Source organism: Grampus griseus (genome assembly GCF_964374135.1).
Source record: "Grampus griseus genome assembly, chromosome: 1".
NCBI lineage: Eukaryota > Metazoa > Chordata > Mammalia > Artiodactyla > Delphinidae > Grampus > Grampus griseus.
In genome coordinates, this window is record NC_139017.1 from 49,703,029 (window position 1) to 49,721,416 (window position 18,388).

At 44.5% G+C, this 18,388-nt stretch overlaps 1 protein-coding gene across 2 annotated transcripts in view; it reads left to right on the top strand.

Moving 5' to 3' along the window:
* The window catches only part of STYXL2 (serine/threonine/tyrosine interacting like 2), a 34,616-nt gene that overhangs the window by 9,181 nt on the left and 7,047 nt on the right, over positions 1–18,388 (top strand). The window contains exons 2-5 of one of the 2 annotated variants that reach the window (XM_082649652.1): positions 5,139–5,337; positions 10,750–10,844; positions 13,969–14,200; positions 16,301–16,518. In XM_082649652.1, coding sequence (XP_082505778.1) covers positions 5,222–5,337; positions 10,750–10,844; positions 13,969–14,200; positions 16,301–16,518 — 661 coding nt within the window. In that variant the 5' untranslated portion in view covers positions 5,139–5,221. The remainder of the gene's footprint in view (positions 1–5,138; positions 5,338–10,749; positions 10,845–13,968; positions 14,201–16,300; positions 16,519–18,388) is intronic. The other variant, XM_082649653.1, reaches the window with a different exon arrangement.

Here is an 18,388-nt window from a genome sequence, read left to right on the forward strand (position 1 = left end):
GAAGATCCCACATGCCGCGGAGCGGCTGGGCCCGTGAGCCGTGGTCGCTGGGCCTACGCGTCCGGAGCCTGTGCTCCGCGACTGGAGAGCCCACAGCAGTGAGAGGCTCGCGTACCGCAAAAAAAAAAAAAAAAAAAAAATGAAAATATAACCCACAGGCTGGGAGAAAAAAAATCGCAAATCACATATCTGATAAAGAATTCGTATCCAAAATATACATTAAAAAAAAAAATCTCGGGGTTTCCCTGGTGACGCAGTGGTTGAGAGTCCGCCTGCCGATGCAGGGGACATGGGTTCGTGCCCCAGTCCGGGAGGATCCCACATGCCGTGGAGCGGCTGGGCCCGAGAGCCATGGCCGCTGAGCCTGCACGTCCGGAGCCTGTGCTCCGCAATGGGAGAGGCCACAACAGTGAGAGGCCTGCGTACTGCAAAAAAAAAAAAAAAAAAATGGACAAAAGATTTGAACAGATACTTCACCAAAGAAGATACATGGAAGGCAAATAAACACATGAAAAGATGCTCAAAAGTCTTTGTCATTAGGGAAATGCAAATGAAAACCACCTTGAGGTACTATTACATACATACTTATTAGAATATGTAAAATTAAAAAGACTGACCATATCAAACATTAGTGAGAATGTGGAGTACTTGGAACAATCCCACTGCTGGTGGGAATGTAAAACGTACAACCATTTTATAAACTGTTAGTTTCTTTAATAGTTAAACATACAGCTCCCTAAACACACACCTATATCTATATGATTCAGTCATTCTACTCCTAGGTATTTACCCAAGAGAAATGAAAGCCTATGTCCATATAAAGACTTGTACATGAATGTTCATAGCAGCTTTATTTGTAGTAGCCTGAAACAACCCAAATGTCCATCAACAAGTGAATGGATAAACATACTGTGGTGTATTTACTCACTGGAATATTATTCAGCAGTAAAAAGGAATGAATTATTGATTCATACAACAACATGGATGAATCTCAAAATAATTACACTCAATGAAAGCAGTCAGACAAAAGAGTACATATGATTCAATTTACAGAAAATTCTAGAAAATGCAAATGAATCTCTGTAGTGACAGAAAGCAGATCAGCGGTTGTACTAAGGAGTACAAGGCAGGGAATGGGTAGAGGGAGGTCTCACAAAGGGACATGAGGCAACTCTGGGGGGAGGATGGCTATCACAATCTTGATTGTGGTGATGGCTTCACAGGTGGATACTTATGTCATACCTTACCAATCTGCATATTTTAAATATGTGCTGCATGTATAACAATTATACCTCAAATAAAGCTGTGGGGTTTTTTAAAGGTATGAAAAGAGAAATAAAACTCTCTTCTAGGAGGCAGTATGGTGATGTGACGTGGGAAGAATGTAAATGGTGTAATTGAGGGCAAAATCAAGGTCAGCTCTGCTCTCCCACTTACTAGCCATGAGAGTTTACATAAGTTAGTCATAAAATTGGAATACCAGTTTTACCCAGTAGTAGAAATAAAACAATATAAGATAACATATATTATTTATAATATATATTACATAAAAATATAACATACATTATTATAATATAACATATATATAGGCATAGTAGGTATTTAATAAATGGTGACTCTCTCCCCTTTTCCTTCCAGAGAAAGATATTTGACAACGATTTTTTTTCGGTAATTCATGAAGAAATTTTTATTTCACCAGAGTCCCACACACTGTAGTTCAAACATCATGTTTCTCTAATTCTGCCACAAGCAAATACTGTATTCTGAGCAATTGATCATTACCCAAGCCTGAACAGTCCTCCCTGTACTTAGTAAGTGCCTGAAATTCCATCCTTCTTGTTTTATCTCTTTAGCTAAAGGCTTGAGCCTTTTTAAAATTGAATTATGCACTGAGTCAGCAAATATCCCACCAGCAGACTCTCAGTTCTAGCTTCTTAGGGCTACGGTAGCAAAGTAGCACAAATTGAGTGGCTTAAAAACAATAGAAATATATTCTCTCGCAGTTTTGGAGGCCAGAAGTCTGAGATCCAGGTGTTGGCAGGGACGCCCTCCCTCCAAAGGCTCCAGGGAAGACTCTGTCCTTGTGTCTCAGCTTCTGTTGGCTCTGGGAGTTTCTTGGCTTGTGACGGCGTAACACCAACCTCTGCCTCTGTCTTCATGTGGCCATCTCTTCTCTGTTTCCTCTTGTGTCTTTTTTTTTTTTTTAACATCTTTATTGGAGTATAATTGCTTTACAATGGTGTGTTAGCTTCTGCTTTGTAACAAAGTGAACCAGCCATACACATACATACGTTCCCACATCTCCTCCCTCTTGTGTCTCCCTCCCTCTTTTGTCTTCCTGAAGTCACATTTGGCACTGGATTTATGGTCTATCCACGATTATCTCTTCTCAATGTCCTTGACTTAATTACATCTGGAAATATCCTTATTCCAAATAAGCTTGCATTCACAGGTTCTGGGAGACATATCTTTGACAGGGCCACCATTCAATCACTATAACTTTAGACCCAGCCCTGTATTCTTTTCCGTGGAACCAGGATAGGGCCTTGCAAAAGTCCACCCAGTGCTACAAACAGCCACTGCCGATCAACCAGAGTTAGTCAGGGGATGAAGTGTGTTTGCTGTCCTGGCAGGGAGTCTTAACATTTCCAGCGTCATCTGTAAATCTCATCCTAGGGTGAATTAAGGACCTGAGAAAGGGTTGTAGACAGTGGATAGCGGTGTCAAGTCTTCATTTTTGCCTGACTTAGGCACTGACCTCAAACACCTTAAATTCAAACCTAGCTGCTGTGAGTCACTCTCTCTGGAGGAACACCCGCAGCTAGAGATTCATCCATCTCCCAAGGAGGCAAATTTCCCGAGGTAATTCATGAGTTAACATTAAAGTGTAAAACCCCCTATCCAGTGGGGCCACTTAACCTCCATCAGACCTCCCCAGTAACCCAGATGAGCACAGTTTAAAGTGTCAGTGTGCTTGTGATGCAAACCAGCCTCCAGACAGGCCTCCCTCCCTTATAGGAAGCCTCTGCCCCACAAGCCCTCCCATGCAGCTGGTCTGAAACGTACCTCTGCCTCTTCTCTTCCTCCTCAGCTACGACCAGTTTTCTCTTCCTCTGCAAATAAAGGATCAAACTTCTTTATCTTCTCTTTTTCTGGTGTGAAGAATGTTTTTCTGTTTTCCTTTAATTTTTTCCAAGTCAAAAATCCATTTCTTGCTCTGGCTTCAGATCTGAACTTTTCAAGCTGCCTTGGTGATCTGGGGAGGCCACCTCTCTTGAGAGCATTTTCCCTTCCACCTTCAGCAAAGATCCTTAGCTGTGCTCTGCTTGCCTTTCTTCTCACAAGGTCTGCGTGCCTGATGGTGGCAGTGGGGCAGGAGATGGGGGCATGTAGTGTCAGGTCTGTGTGTCCTCACTGTATGTCCTTGGAAAATGGCTCCTCCCACACACCCTTTCTCTTTTATATTTCTTTTTCCGTGAAAATTTTTCTGCCTTAGCTCTTTCATGGAGCCTGCTGGAAGCAGCTTGCTAAAAATCGATTTGCTTAACTGACTTCTCTCCTTCCTTGGAGCCTGAACTTTGCCTGTGTGGTCACTTGTACTGAAGCTCAGAAACCTGTCCCTTTTTTGCAAAAGCCAAATCAAGAAAGACACCCCCTCCTGGGCCTCTGCCTCCATTTCATTTCCAAGGGACTCATTGAAAGGAAGTGATTGGCTGTCAGGGCGGCTGGGTTGAAGGACCCCAATTCCACTCCATTCTGGGTCTTGACCACCTGGCAACTGGTTTAAAGAACTGGCTTTCAAACTTTGCCAACTGTAGTTCACAGTGGGACATACCATTTACTCAGAGCATACGCGTATAGGTATGTGTAAATTTTTAAAAGGTTTCACAAAATTATACCTATCTTTACAATGATGGTGCTATTCTCTATTCTATTTTTTTTCTTTTTTTTTTTTCTTTTTTTTTTGCCAGATGCTAGGCGCGACCCATTGATTTTATGATACGCTAATGGGTCACAGTCTGCAATTTTGAAAAACACAGGTTTAAAGAAAGCTGCCGCCGTCTCTGCTCTTGGTTAGGAAGTCCATCAAACTCTGCTTTATTGTTTCTCTTCAATTCACCCTCAAGGCTTTTTAGCTGCTGCTTCATGATCCTATGATGAAGTATATATCGATCCTAGAGCCTTTCTTTCCCTGCCGGTCTTTTTGAACAGCCAGTCCTTTCTGCTTTCCAATCACGGTGTGTCATCACACGCCATCTCAGGCATGCGGGTGGAAGCACAGACACGGTCATAAATCAAAACCTCTAGGGCCACTGTCTCACTGACCTTGCAAATATAAACAGGCCCACTTGTCCAGATCTTACCCTCCTGCCTCCTCTCTTTCTCTGCAATTCTGCTTCTCGGTGGAAAACAAGAGCAGCTTCTCAGTGCCGCTGGGACATTGCTGTCCACTCGGGTCCTTTCAGGTCCTATCCCCACACCTTCTATATTAGACTCAGTAAACCATGTCTCTGGCAAAACAGTCTTAGGACTATCAGGTTTACATCTCCTCCTCTCATAACAGGTTAACTCATAAAAGCCCTCAGAATTTACATCCTACCTTCAACACTGGAGGATGCTGAGCTGAGTTTACTGTTGCTCGCATTTTTGCATCAGCAGCCAAAACAGATGCAGTGTGGGATTGCGGAGGGCATATGATCTTAACCCACCCTCTTTTCTCAATCTTAAAACCTCCAACTTCTGGGGCTTCCCTGGTGGCACAGTGGGTGGGAGTCCGCCTGCCGATGCAGGGAACGCGGGTTCGTGCCCCGGTCCAGGAAGATCCCACATGCCGCGGAGCGGCTAGGCCCGTGAGCCATGGCCGCTGAGCCTGCGCGTCAGGAGCCTGTGCTCCGCAACGGGAGAGGCCACAACAGTGAGAGGCCCACATACCGCAAAAAAAAAAGAAAAAAAAAAAAAAAAGAATGAAAACCTCCAACTTCTCAAAAGTGTACTGGGTGTTCTTCAAATGTGATTTCTCAGATCCACTGACTCATGAGCTGGGGTTCAGTCTTTACCACCAACAAGGAGGAAGGATGTTTCCCCACCATTTTTATTTTCAGATTTTAATTTCATCTTCTCCCCTATCAAACTTACAGCCTCAGAGTTTAGGTATATTCAGGACAGGTTATCAGTTCCCGGTATTTGTCATGTGAAACCAAATCCACACAATCTGAAGTCGATGCTGTTTGGGGAAAATGGCAGGATCAAAGGCTCACAGAAGGACAGAACCAGATGGGGACCCCAGGGGACACCATCTGCTGACTTCTGGCTCGGGTCTTTCTGTGCACCTGACAGGTGAGGACTTCTGTATCTCTCTTCAGTCTGTGCCTGTAACTTCCTCCAGGGGAGAGCCCTGGAGGCCTGCAGAGGAACAAAGAAAACTGACCTCTGCGAGAAGTGAGGGGCCATGCCAGGAGGAAGCCCTTATCATCCCCATAGTTACATGAGAGTTCTTGGTTAATTACCCTTTCAGGGTTTTGTTTTGATTCCCCCTGCCAAACCTCATTTTTAAATGACCCTTAAGAAACAAAATAATTATTTTTATTAATGATAGTATAAATAATATTAATTATTAATAAATCAAAGAATAAAACTCCCTTAATAAATATTGTTGAAATGGAAGTGTGGCTCACATTTATATAAAATTTCAGGCTCTGACTCTAGTGTTATGAAATGTTGATATTTTAAAGCCGAGACTGCCCTGAATCCTGGGCCCAGAATATCCCCAGGGTCTGACACTATCCCGACACTATTGTCGGGACTTACATTCATATTGGTATTATTTTGTTGTTACCTCCCAATTGCAACAAATTGAGGTCTGTCACTGATTATTTACTAGGTTCTGTATTACTATCAGGGAGAAGAGTGCCTTAGCATTTGCTCAGAATTCACTTAGAATAGTGTTGCTGCTGTCATCTACTGCTGCGTAACAAGTTACCCCAAAACGTAATGACTTAAGACTATAATTTTATTTTGCTCCCCTTTTTATAGGTAGGAATTTGGACAGGACGGGGCAGCTTGTCTGTGTTTCACGTAGTGTCAGCTGGAGGGGCCCAAGGGGTGAAGGATGACACTCTAAGAGGCTCACCCGCATGGCTGACTGTTGGCTGGGAGCTTGGCAGGGAGTGTTGACCAACAGCCTTTCCAGCTTGGTGGCCTTGGGGTGGTTGGTGTCGTCTGACTTCTAATATGGCAGCTTAGGGCTTCCGAAGAGAGCACTGAGAGCCAGAAGCAGGGAGCTGCCCTTAAGGCTCAGGTTCAGACACTGGCTGTGTCACTCCCATCATATTCTGTTGTGTGAGAGCAGTCACAGAGACCACTCAGATTCAAGGGAAATGGACATAGACTACTATTCGAGGAGTGTCAAAGATGTGGGGCTACCATAAGAAAAAATTCCTAATTGCCAATATAGGCCTCCGAGATTGTATACATCTTTGCCTCAGAAGGGCAGAGAGTGAGCATGGACAGAACATAGCCAGGACCCTGGATTTGCTCCTGGGTTTGCTACTGGCAGCCCGGTAAGATGATGAGCCAGTAGCAAATACTTGATAAATACCGTTGTGTTGTAATTAGTGTACCTGCCACATTCCCTTAAATGTGGTACTGTACTGAGGACAAATTCAGTCAGTGAATCAGAAAATATCTATTAAGCAGACATTAAGCTAGGTTCTGGGAACCCAACAGCTCACAAAATACCCTAAAAGTCCTAAGACTATTTTGCCACAGATGTGGTTTAATGAGTCTAATAAAGAAGGTGTGGTCTCTGCCTCATAGAGGGTATAGTCTTGCATAGGAAACAGAATTTATCAAATTATTTCATAAACAAATGTAAAGTTACATCGAATAGAAGTGCCATAAAGGAAAGGTGTATGGGGCTTCCCTGGTGGCGCAGTGGTTGGGAGTCCGCCTGCCGATGCAGGGAACGCGGGTTCGTGCCCCGGTCCGGGAAGATCCCACATGCCACGGAGCGGCTGGGCCCGTGAGCCATGGACGCTGAGCCTGCGCGTCCGGAGCCTGTGCTGCGCAACGGGAGAGGCCACAGCAGTGAGAGGCCCGCGTACCACAAAAAAAAAAAAAAAAGGAAAGGTGTATGGTGCAATGAGAGGTGGAGATCAGGGAAGACTTCCCTAAAGAAATGATGATTGAACTAAGTAAGATCTGAATGATCGGTGAGGCAGAGGAGGACTGACCATCCAGGCAGCGGAAATGGACTTCTGCAAAGTGCCTGGGCAAAAGGAAACTTGGTGGGGATGGGAAGCCGAAGAAGACCAGTATACTGGAAAGGAGTGAGCCCGAGGGAAGCCAGTGCAAGCTGAGGCTGGAGAGTAGAAAGGGGCCAGAGACTACAGGGCCTTGGAGACCATCAAGTTTGATCCCCAAGGTGATATGTGGACACATTGCCTGGCACCTAGAATTCTGTCCATTCATCCAGCCATCTATCTGTTCATCCATATACCCATCTGTCCACTCACATTTCACTCAGTCATCAAAACCTGCCTGGTTACTCACCTTCCATATGCTGGAGGTACAGGGATAAATAAGACTACCTAAGCTGTACCTTTATAGAACTTGTGTACACCCCAACCAGGTGTTCTATTCTTTATTACCTTTCCCAAGCAACCAGACCTCTAAAAAGCTCTCTAGTTTTAGTATCCAAGGATATTATCTCACAAACCTCACCCTTAATTCACCCTCACTCCCCGGTCATGCTTTTGAAAATGCATCTTCTGGTCACAAGGAGTACTTGGGCTAGATCGGGAATGATCTGACACAACTGCTCTTGGAAATCCCTCAGGAACTACCAATGATGATACAACATTGTGCTGACCTGCCTGGGCAGGTCTAGCCACGTCCTGGTTAGAGTCATAGGCTACTCCTTTTTTCTGTCAAAGACATTTCTTTTTTCATAACCTTGCTGGCTCTGATCACATCATTTTCCCAAGGGGAAATCTGATGTGGATGCCTACTGCAAGGGAATTATTCTGCTAATCAATTCAACTAAACTTATCGAATTCCAAGTCAGCTCCATTCAGTTCAGCTGGACTCAACTCAACTCAACCCAATCCATCCATCCACCCATCTATGCTTCCAACAAGTATTCTTTAAGTACTTTTCTGTCAAAGTCTATGTTGGGCCTGGGGATCCAGCTGGGGTTTCTTCCACCAACCAACTCACCTCCCCTTTCCAATCGAAATGGTATCAGTGTATTGTGTGGAGAGAAGACTGGACTCAGACAGCACTGCTCTATTTTTGCAACTTAGCCCTGCCACTTAATTACTGCCTCGGGCAATTTTGTTAACCTCTCTGAGCCACAGTTTCCTCACCTTAAAGCAGGAATAATAATACCTACTTTATGGGAGTTTTGTCAGGATTAAATTTATAAAAGGCACTCAAAAATGGTATCCAGGGATTTCCCTGGCGGTCCAGTGGTGAAGACTTTGCCTTCCAATGCAGGGGATGTGGGTTCGATCTGTAGTCGGGGCGCTAAGACCCCACATGCCTTGTGGCCAAAAAACCAGAACATACAACAGAAGTAATATTGTAACAAATTCAATAAAGACTTTAAAAATGGTCCACATAAAAAAAAATCTTTTAAAAAAATGGTATCCTGGACTTCCCTGGTGGCACAGTGGTTAAGCATCCACCTGTCAATGCAGGGGAAATGGATTTGAGCCCTGGTCCGGGAAGATCCCACATGCCGCGGAGCAGCTAAGCCCGTGAGCCACAACTACTGAAGCCCATGCGCCTAGAGCCCGTGCTCTGCAACAAGAGAAGCCACCGCAATGAGAAGCCCGCGCACCACAACGAAGAGCAGCCTCTGCTCGCCACAACTGGAGAAAGCCCGCGCGCGGCAACGAAGATCCAACGCAGCCAAAAATAAATAAAATAAATAAATTTATAAGAAAAAAAAATGGTATCCATACCCAACACAGTGGAAGAACACAGACCAAGGAACATCACTGGGAAATTTCTAAACACTGCAAACCAAAGAAGATCCTACAGGTTTCCACAGAGATAAAATAGGTCAATTACAAGGGTCAGGAAACACATTGACTTACAACTTTTAAAAGCAAAACGATAATGGACAAGTTTCTAGTTCTGGGTAAGATGGCAAACACACCCTCCACCTTGACTCTCGCATGGATTGCCCTTATAAAATCTGGACAGAAGGCTACAGCAGCTGTTTGAGGACTCTGAAAAGTAAATAGTTTCAGGCAGATTGAGGAAGAAAACCAGCATCCAAACTACTACCAAATCAGCAGTGTGTGTGTCATGTTTTCCTCTGGAATACACAATCTTGACTCAAGGCAATGTGACAATGATGGCAGCAATAGCGTGAGGTGCCTAAGAAATGAAATATTATTCAGCAATAAGAAGGAACAAATTATTATTGTATAATTTTATATTTTATTATTATAAAATATAAAATTATTATTTAATTTATTAAATAATAATCTATTAATAAAATGATTATAAATTTATAAAATTATGATTATATTTATAATTTTATATTTTATTATTATAAAATATAAAATTATTATTTAATTTATTAAATAATAATCTATTAATAAAATTATAAATTTATAAGATTATGATTATATTTATAATTTTATTATTTTATAATTATGAAATATTATTCAGCAATAAGAACATGCAATAGAAGAGATGACTCTTAGATGCATTCTGCTAAGTGAAATAAGCCAGATCCAAAAGACTACTGTATTATTTCATTTATTTAACCTTCTGGAAAAGGCCATACTATAGGGAAAGAAAACAGATCAGTGATTCCTAGGGGATGAGGTGCAGGGAAGTTTTGACTATAAAACGAATGGGGCATGATGGAATTGTTTGGAAAAAAAAAAAGTATCCATTAAGTTCTCTCGCCTTTTTTTAATCCTCTCTGGACATAAAGGAAAGACTAAGCAAAAAAGACCCAAAGCTCACCACAACACCTGGAAAAGAGGAGAACCCACTGGGGAGGAGGGTACCCACCACTGTAGTATGGTCCTAACCCTTGGTTTTGCCCTTGATTCACCATGATCCTCAAAGATCCCTTTGGACACCTCTGCTGAATTCTTTCCGGGAAATTGACATTTACCTAAATTACTCTATTGCATCCCTGGGCTTAGGCTGATCCTGGATTTCTTGTGTTCAAAATCAGGACCGTGCAGTTGAGCGCATCTTTATGTTTCCCTCGGTGCTGTGTCAGCCCTTCATCATCATCAGCCCATGCCCTTTAAGCAGGGAGAAGATACGGGGCATGGAAGGAATGGTGGCAGCCTACCCAGTCCACCAATCCAGCAGGACCCTGCTGGAAGCCCAGTTAGGGACATCCTACAGTATTGATAACAGAGGAGCAGGGACAAGAAAAGAAAAGGGAGCATCAGTACATCCAAGGGTAGGAACACACAAAGAAAGTGAAGCCACATCAGCGTGAGTTCTCCCCAATCTCTTCCCTCCACAACCCAGGCTACCACGTCATTAAACATCAAGGTTACAACTCTGATCTAAAAATAACTAGGCGACTAAGCCATAGCATACCCAGTGCTCTGCATTCTTAGGTTCCCTAAACTTAGGAAGGCATTCCCTTTATCTCATTGTTTTCCACTCGTGGCTATAATCGGACCTAGGTTTCTTATCTGAAAAGATTGCCTCCCATTCAGATGCTGCCCAGAGTCATCTCACGTGAATATCCTCCTCTTTTAGGTACTCAATGGTCTCAGATGCAGAAACAGAAAGCATTTTCATGGAGCCCATTCACCTCTCCTCGGCTGTTGCAGCTAAACAGATCATCAATGAAGGTGATGCCATCGGATGGGTGGGAGGAGGGAGAGTCCAAGGGTCATCTGGAGACTCTCGGAGGGGGGCCATTGGAAGGTGTCAATGTGCTTCTCACACGCTTCCCATCACATTAAGAGGAGCGGATCCAAAGAAGGCAGTTCCTCCAAGCCCTCCTCATCAACATTCATGGGACAGAGGTGGAAATTATTATGCCTCAGTGTGCACAGTTCTCTAGGCAACAGACTGGGAGGCAGCTCCAATCTGCCCCTAGGGCCCCTCATTCAGTTTTTCAGTTAACCTCAGGGGCCCTGCGATGGCTTATGCCAGAGATGCAGACCTGAGAGCCTAAGAAATGGCATCCAGAGAGTTCTGTTCAAAGGGATGTCTAGATTTAAATCTGCATTTCCACTAGTGCTTAAAGATGGTTTTTAAACTGAAATATGAATGGGGAGGAGGTAAGGAAAGGTGGGGTGGCAAAAGATGTTAATATTTACACAAAAATATTTAGAGCAGAAAACGTACTACATTTCATTCAAGGATACTCATTCCAATTGGATGGATTTTTTTTTTCCTAATCAATTTTGGGCAAATAATCTTTCACAGTTTCGTTCCTCTCCTTTCTCCTCCTCCCTTTGCACTTGGTGTCTCTCTCACTCCGGATGGGTGGGGTGAGATAAGGCAGTCCTGTTAATTACACAGGGCCCACCTGGCCTTTGGGCTTAATCTGGCATCCACAGCTGGTGGCGGTGATCACTTCCCTAGTGATGAGAACCAAACATGCTACTCCTCCATGCAGCCCCAGGTCTTGCTTAGTCCCTAGGCCCTTTGTGTCCCCACCAGGGTCCCTGAGGACATCTGGATCTCCTGAGCAGTGAGATATTTTACAGATGTTGCTTGTTGATCTGGGAACCCTAGGAGGCCCCATCTCCTCAAGTAACTACTTTTTTCTGTTGTCTTTTATCACCCTACCTGGGGTCACTGTTACCTTGCTCCAAGTCAGGCCAAGGTGTCTTGATCCCAGTCTAGTTCTTTCTAAATTGCTCCCAGCGCCACCCTAACTCTGGAAGTTCTTTTTCCCTCCTGTGTGGTTGGGAATTTCCCTAACCTTCCATCTTGCAACACCCTTGCGTTGTGCTTCACTCTCTGGACAACTCTCCAGGCTTTGGCTCTTGATAAGTAAAAGTCCAGGTTTAGGGGTTGTGAGAAGATCACGTCCTCTCTCTGAAAGCTTCACTTTCAGGTCTATGGGATGCTAGGGACTTTCAGCATTTATACTGTGACCTGAAGCTGAGCAATGCCCTTTTTTTTACCCTAAGCCTTTCTAGGCATTAAGCCTAAGTTTCATTAGTCCGAGTGGCTGAAGGATGGTGGGGGAAGAAAAAAAGAATAAATTACAGAAAAAAGGAAAATGTACCAAGTGATACTTCAAAACATTGCCCTACTCAGTAGTGATTAGAGGGGTAAAAATGGATGTCGAAGAACCCTCCAATTTCAGGAAAGTCTGCATACGCCACACATCTGACAGAGTGCAAAGGAGAAATGTCTGGGCTTTACTCTTCTGAAGAAGCCTCAGCGAATAGAAATAAATGGGAGGGATTGATGCGGCTGAAGCGTGGAGCAGAGACCTAGGGAAAGTAGGAGCTCCCAGTGGGGATAAGGGGCTGGGACAATTGTTTTTAAATTGGAAGGGGAAGAAATCAAAACAATAACCTGCTATATAAATAGCCGAGGAAGACATTGCTGTGTATTTTAATGAGGCAGTGGGGAGATTTTTTTTTTTTTCCATGTAGTAGAGGAAAGATATCTAAGTAGGGGAGGGAAAGAGAGGGGCTTTTACATTTGCCATGTAAGACCCCAGGAGAGCCAAGAGTGGTGGAGAAAATAGGAACGCTTCATCTATTTTTAAGCAAAATAGAGCACTGGGATTGCAGAGGTTTTCTTCTTCCTGCTTTTGAAACGGATATCAAAGAACATTTAGAGCTGAGACCTGGGCAGGGATGTGGGTGCACATCAGGCGGTTTAGACGAGGGTGGAGAGGAGAGGGAAGCTTTAGGGAAATGAAGTTGCCAGCCCTGGGCAGAACCCAGGACTCCTGGATCCGCAGACTTGAGCAGCACGGCTTACAGACACCTGCTCATTCTGTGAAGGGCGGGGCCACGTCTATTGCCAAATGTGGCTGCACTCTTCACCCACGAGGGAAGGAGGTGATGCCAGCAAGAGGGTATGGCCAGCACAGAGGACACTCCTTTCCTACTTACCTTCTTTTCCCCTCTCTCTACTCAGTATTTTTGGGCTACAAAGTGAAAGGTTTTGCTCTCTTGTATACCTTCTTAGAGAAAGGAAAGATCTTACCTTCCTCCAAATTTGATAATTTGGGAGCAAATACATTAGGAGGAGAAGATAAAGTTTCACTCGAGAGGCAGGTGAATAGAATTTGAATTCATTAGAAATTTGAGCTTTTCTGGGCTGTTGTCAGAAAGGCCCCGAGTGATGTTTTGTGACTGGCATCAGAGCTCCTGGGAAACTTTTGCCACCTGTCAGAGAGCTGGGAGGCTGAGGACCACAGGCGCCCACACTTTAGTGGGGGAAACAGACAATAAATTAAATAAGTAAATTAAAGGTGTATTAGAAGGTGACCTAGCATAAGTGACTGCTGAAAGTTTCACTTTTCCCAGAGTTATTTGCCTTCCATGTGTAAAGGAGTCAAACCGATAGAATGAATTATGTTACTAAAGAATGCCATGTATTCATTTGGTAAATGCTTCAAAGCATCTAATTTGTGTGGGTCACTGTGGGATTTACAAGTATAAATTGGGCATACACCAGCTACTTAAGGACCTCGGTCTAAGAAATTATCAGCCAGCTTTAGAGAAATATGGGAGGAAATGAGGGAAACTGATGTCCCTTCTCCCACCCCAGTACACCTATGCTGCTGACCCTGACCACAAGTGTCCAGGCCAATGCAGGCTCCTCCTGGGTCCCCATTAAGTCCTTCCTGGCAGATCAGATCCTGCTGGATCTGAAATGAATTCAGCCCATACACAGAGTCCTGGCAGCAAATGGGCCAAGAGTGGGTTCTCCCAAGGAGCAGGGAAGGCCCTGGTGTTCCTCCTCTTTGATGAGAATGCTTCCTTGTCCTCCTAGAACTCAAGCCGCGGGGGGTCAAAGCTGAGACAAAGGGTCCAGGCATGCTGGAGTCTGCCGAGCAGCTGCTTGTGGAGGACCTGTACAACCGTGTCAGGGAAAAGATGGATGACACCAGCCTGTACAACACTCCCTGCATCCTGGACCTACAGCGGGCCTTGGCCCAAGACCGCCAAGAGGCTCCCTGGAATGAGGTGGATGAGGTCTGGCCCAACGTCTTTATAGCAGAGAAGTGAGTCTAATGTCTGGGGGGGACCATGATCCTTTGTCCTACCACTCTGGGTAGTGCCTGAGATGAAGGTCCCCCAACTTTGACCAAAGGCTCAATAGCTCCCTCCAGCAAATTGATGCTGCCTGACTACTTTCCCAGCCCTGAACTTGGAGAATGGCCCCACCCACCCACCTGCACACAGAGATCCCCGGGCAAAAATGCTGGCATGATTGCTTAACCTCCAACCTTCTGCCAGGGCTCTCTATCATAGCCTGGCCCCTCCAGGTGCCTTTTCTGGGCCTCCCTTCCTGCCCAGAGCCTTGCCAACACACGCCTCCCTATCACCATCATCCCATGACATCCATAACAACCACATAATGGGACATTTGGAGCCATTGACAATATTGATTTTATATATATTTACCAACTTATGAAAGTGTCCACAATATATTGAGAGGATAAAGAGGTTATAAAACAAATACATATAATATGATGCTAACTGAGTAATATATACAGTATGTGTGTATGTCTGTGTGTGTATGTGCTTTTTACATTGACAACAAATTGGAAACAAATGTGATAAAAAGTTTATAGTACTTCTCTCTAGGAGGTGGTTCTGTAAGTGATTTCCATTTTCTTCTTTGGGTTTCTTTTGAATTGTACAGATTTCCTACAGTAAACATGTGTTGTTTTTATAATAAGAAAAAAATGTTATTCTTCAAAAGTTTATCAGTGGTTTCCAGAACAAAACCCAAAACAGCTCACTCACATCCTGGTGCTTTTGTTGTGGTCTTGCCGGTGCATAATTGGTAGCCATAGGCTGGTTTGTGAAATTCGTTTTGCTGATCTATCGGCTACTTAATAAGATCTTTTCCCAGTGTAATTACCCATATACCTAGATGCAAGGGAGGGAATCTGGGGTCCCCAGGGAAGGCAGTAGGGAAAATAGCTTTGGACATTGGGTCTTGTACTCCACTGTGGTGTAATTGGTTGCCCGGGACCTGATTCCCAGAGCTGAGCACCAAGTCCTGAGTGATCCCTAATTAGCTCTGTAGATGCAGAAACATTCACATTGTGATCAACAGGGACCCTGGGCATCTCCAGATATCACCAGCTAAAGGCTTCTGCTCCTTATTGGGCAACTGTCATCAGGGCCTCTTTAAACTAAGCTCTATTTATTCCGCTGCAGTAAAAAGAGCTCTGGGGGCTTCCCTGGTGGCGCAGTGGTTGAGAGTCCGCCTGCCGATGCAGGGGACACGGGTTCGAGCCCCGGTCCGGGAAGATCCCACATGCTGCTGAGCGGCTGGGCCCGTGAGCCATGGCCGCTGAGCCTGCGCGTCCGGAGCCTGTGCTCCACAATGGGAAAGGCCACAACAGTGAGAGGCCCGCGTACCAAAAAAAAAAAAAAAAAAAAAAAAAGCTCTGAACTAGAAACCCTGAACCCCAGTTCTTATTCAGAGTCTTTTTCTTTGAACAAGTCATAAAAGCTATCTGATTCATTTTTACAATCTTCAAATGGGAAGGGGATATATGGATACATATAGCTGATTCACTTCACTGTACAGCAGAAACTAACACAACATTGTTAAGCGACTATACCCCAATTTATAAAAATGGGGGGGAATAATAATACCTATAAAACAAAAAGAATAGTTGTGCTGTCTACCTCTTAAGTTTATTATTAGGATAAAATAAACTAATGCATATGAAAGCACTTTGAAAAATATAGCATGCCATATCAGTGTGAAGCACACATTTTATTATTATTTTTGCCTGCCACTTCTGTGTCTTGATAACTGTGCATCCCAAAGGCATGGAATTTTAGCCTAGAGGTCTCTGGGCCAATCAAAGCTTTCCTTACACATCAGTCTTGTTCTCTTCTTTCTCCTGTCCTCCCTTGCCCAGCTCCCCGTCCCTTCTCTCTCTCGCCACAGCTAAGTCACCGGTCCCTTTTTAAAATAATATTTCCAGTGAGCCCCAGACACATGGGTGAGCAGAGAAGGAGGTATTCACCCAGCTGTGGCCCTCCTGACCTGGCTGAAGCAGGCTTCCAATCTCAGTGGTAAGGCACCTTTCTAGTTCTGACTCTGGCAAAAAATGCCTCTGCCTCTTTCCGTTCAGGAGCGTGGCTGTGAACAAGGGGAGGCTGAAGAGGCTGGGAATTACCCACATCCTGAATGCTGCTCATGGCACCGGCGTCTACACTGGGCCTGAATTCTACACTGGCCTGGAGATCCAGTACCTGGGTGTGGAGGTCGATGACTTCCCTGAGGTGAACATCTCCCAGCATTTCCGGAAGGCAGCCGAGTTCCTGGATGAAGCCCTGCTGACCTATAGAGGTGAGGCGGTCTGTCTGCTCCAGGCTGCTGGAATTCCACAGGGGGAGGAAGGACAAAAGGAATGTTATGAAAACCTCCAGGTTATCTGCTGTCCGGAGGTCATCTGTCTTAAGACAGTTGTTGTCTCATTCTAGTACAAGGGGAAAGGAATGGACCATCATTCATCCAATAAGTAATTATTAAGGGCCCAACATGTGCCAGGTGCTATTCTAGGCATTGTGGTGAAAGATACAGATAAAGCTTCTGGCCTTTGATACTTACATTGTAGTGAAGGCAGAAAAAATTAGAAAGAAAAGAGAAAGAAAAAGAAAAATGTCAGATACTGATCAGTGTGAGGCAGAGATGAGAACTGGAATGATATGTTGGAGTGTCTGGCTAGCTCCCTCAGGTAGATAGCTAGCGGGAAGCAGCCGCATAGCACAGGGAGATCAGCTCAGGGCTTTGTGACCGCCTGGAGGGGTGGGATAGGGAGGGTGGGAGGGAGGGAGATGCAAGAGGGAGGAGATATGGGAACATATGCATATGTATAACTGATTCACTTTGTTATACAGCAGAAACTAACACACCATTGTAAAGTAATTATACTCCAATAAAGATGTAAATAAATAAATAAATAAACAGAAGAAAAAAAAAGAGTGGTTGAGAAGGCCTCTCGGGAGAAGGGGGCATTTACGCTGAGTGATAAGAACGAACTAGCCATGGAAAAATTGGAAGAAGAACATTCCTGGCCAAGGGACGTGCCAGTGCAAAATTCCTAAGGTGGAATAAGCTTGGTGTATTCAGGAATCACAAGGCGAGTGTGGGTTAGCCTGGTAGATAAGGGTGGCAGGGGTCCATCGTGCAGGAAGTTGAGGACCAAGGTAAGGGAGTTGAAAGGCACCTTGATCTGATCTGCATTATGGAAAACTCACTCCCTGGGCTTTGAAGACAAGACCGGGTGGGAGGGGAGGGGAGAGTGGGAGTGAGGAGAGCAGTGCTGAGGCTGTCACTGTAGTCTAAGTGGGATGATAGGAGACTATCTAGAGAGTTGATGGGACATCCATCTCAATGAGGATCTCAATGAGGAGAGGCTGAAACCAATGCAGTGAGAGCGGGTGGGAGTTCAGGATCTGGTGCCCAAAAACCCACGCTTCAGCCCAGGATTTGCTATGTTTTCTCTATACAAGGAACCGCCGTTTCCTTATCTATAGAACAAATAGACCTAATTTTGCTAAAATTGCTGTGAGGATTAAAATTGTAAAAATGCATATAAGGGCTTACTTCGCATAGAACTGGGTAAATAATAAATGTTTAAAAAGTTACAGGGCTTCCCTGGTGGCACAGTGGTTGAGAGCCCGCCTGCCGATGCAGGGGACACGGGTTCGTGCCCCCGTCCAGGAAGATCCCACATGCCGCGGAGCGGCTGGGTCCGTGAGCCATGGCCGCTGAGCCTGCGCGTCCGGAGTCTGTGCTCCGCAACGGGAGAGACCACAACAGTGAGAGGCCCGCGTACCGCAAAAAGAAAGTTACAGCCATTACTATAATGAATGTTATTAACTATTCCTGCGAAGGCCATTTCCTATCATCACCAATGGCCAGGAAGGGTAATTTTTAATGGATACATATATATATAGAGAGAGAGAGAGAGAGAGAGGAAAAAAAAAAGAGGGAGAGAGACAGAGAGGGGAAATATTTTTATATATGTATACATTTTTATTAAATTATAATTTATAAATGTTATGTATATAATAATTATATATCTATATAAAATGATTTTCTCCCCTTTTCAATGTTTAAAAAACCTACTTTTAAGAACGTATTTCTTCTGACAAAAGTGGACTTGGGCGTGTCTGCCAAGGGTCTGTGGGAGACGGGATTTCTTCCGCTGCTT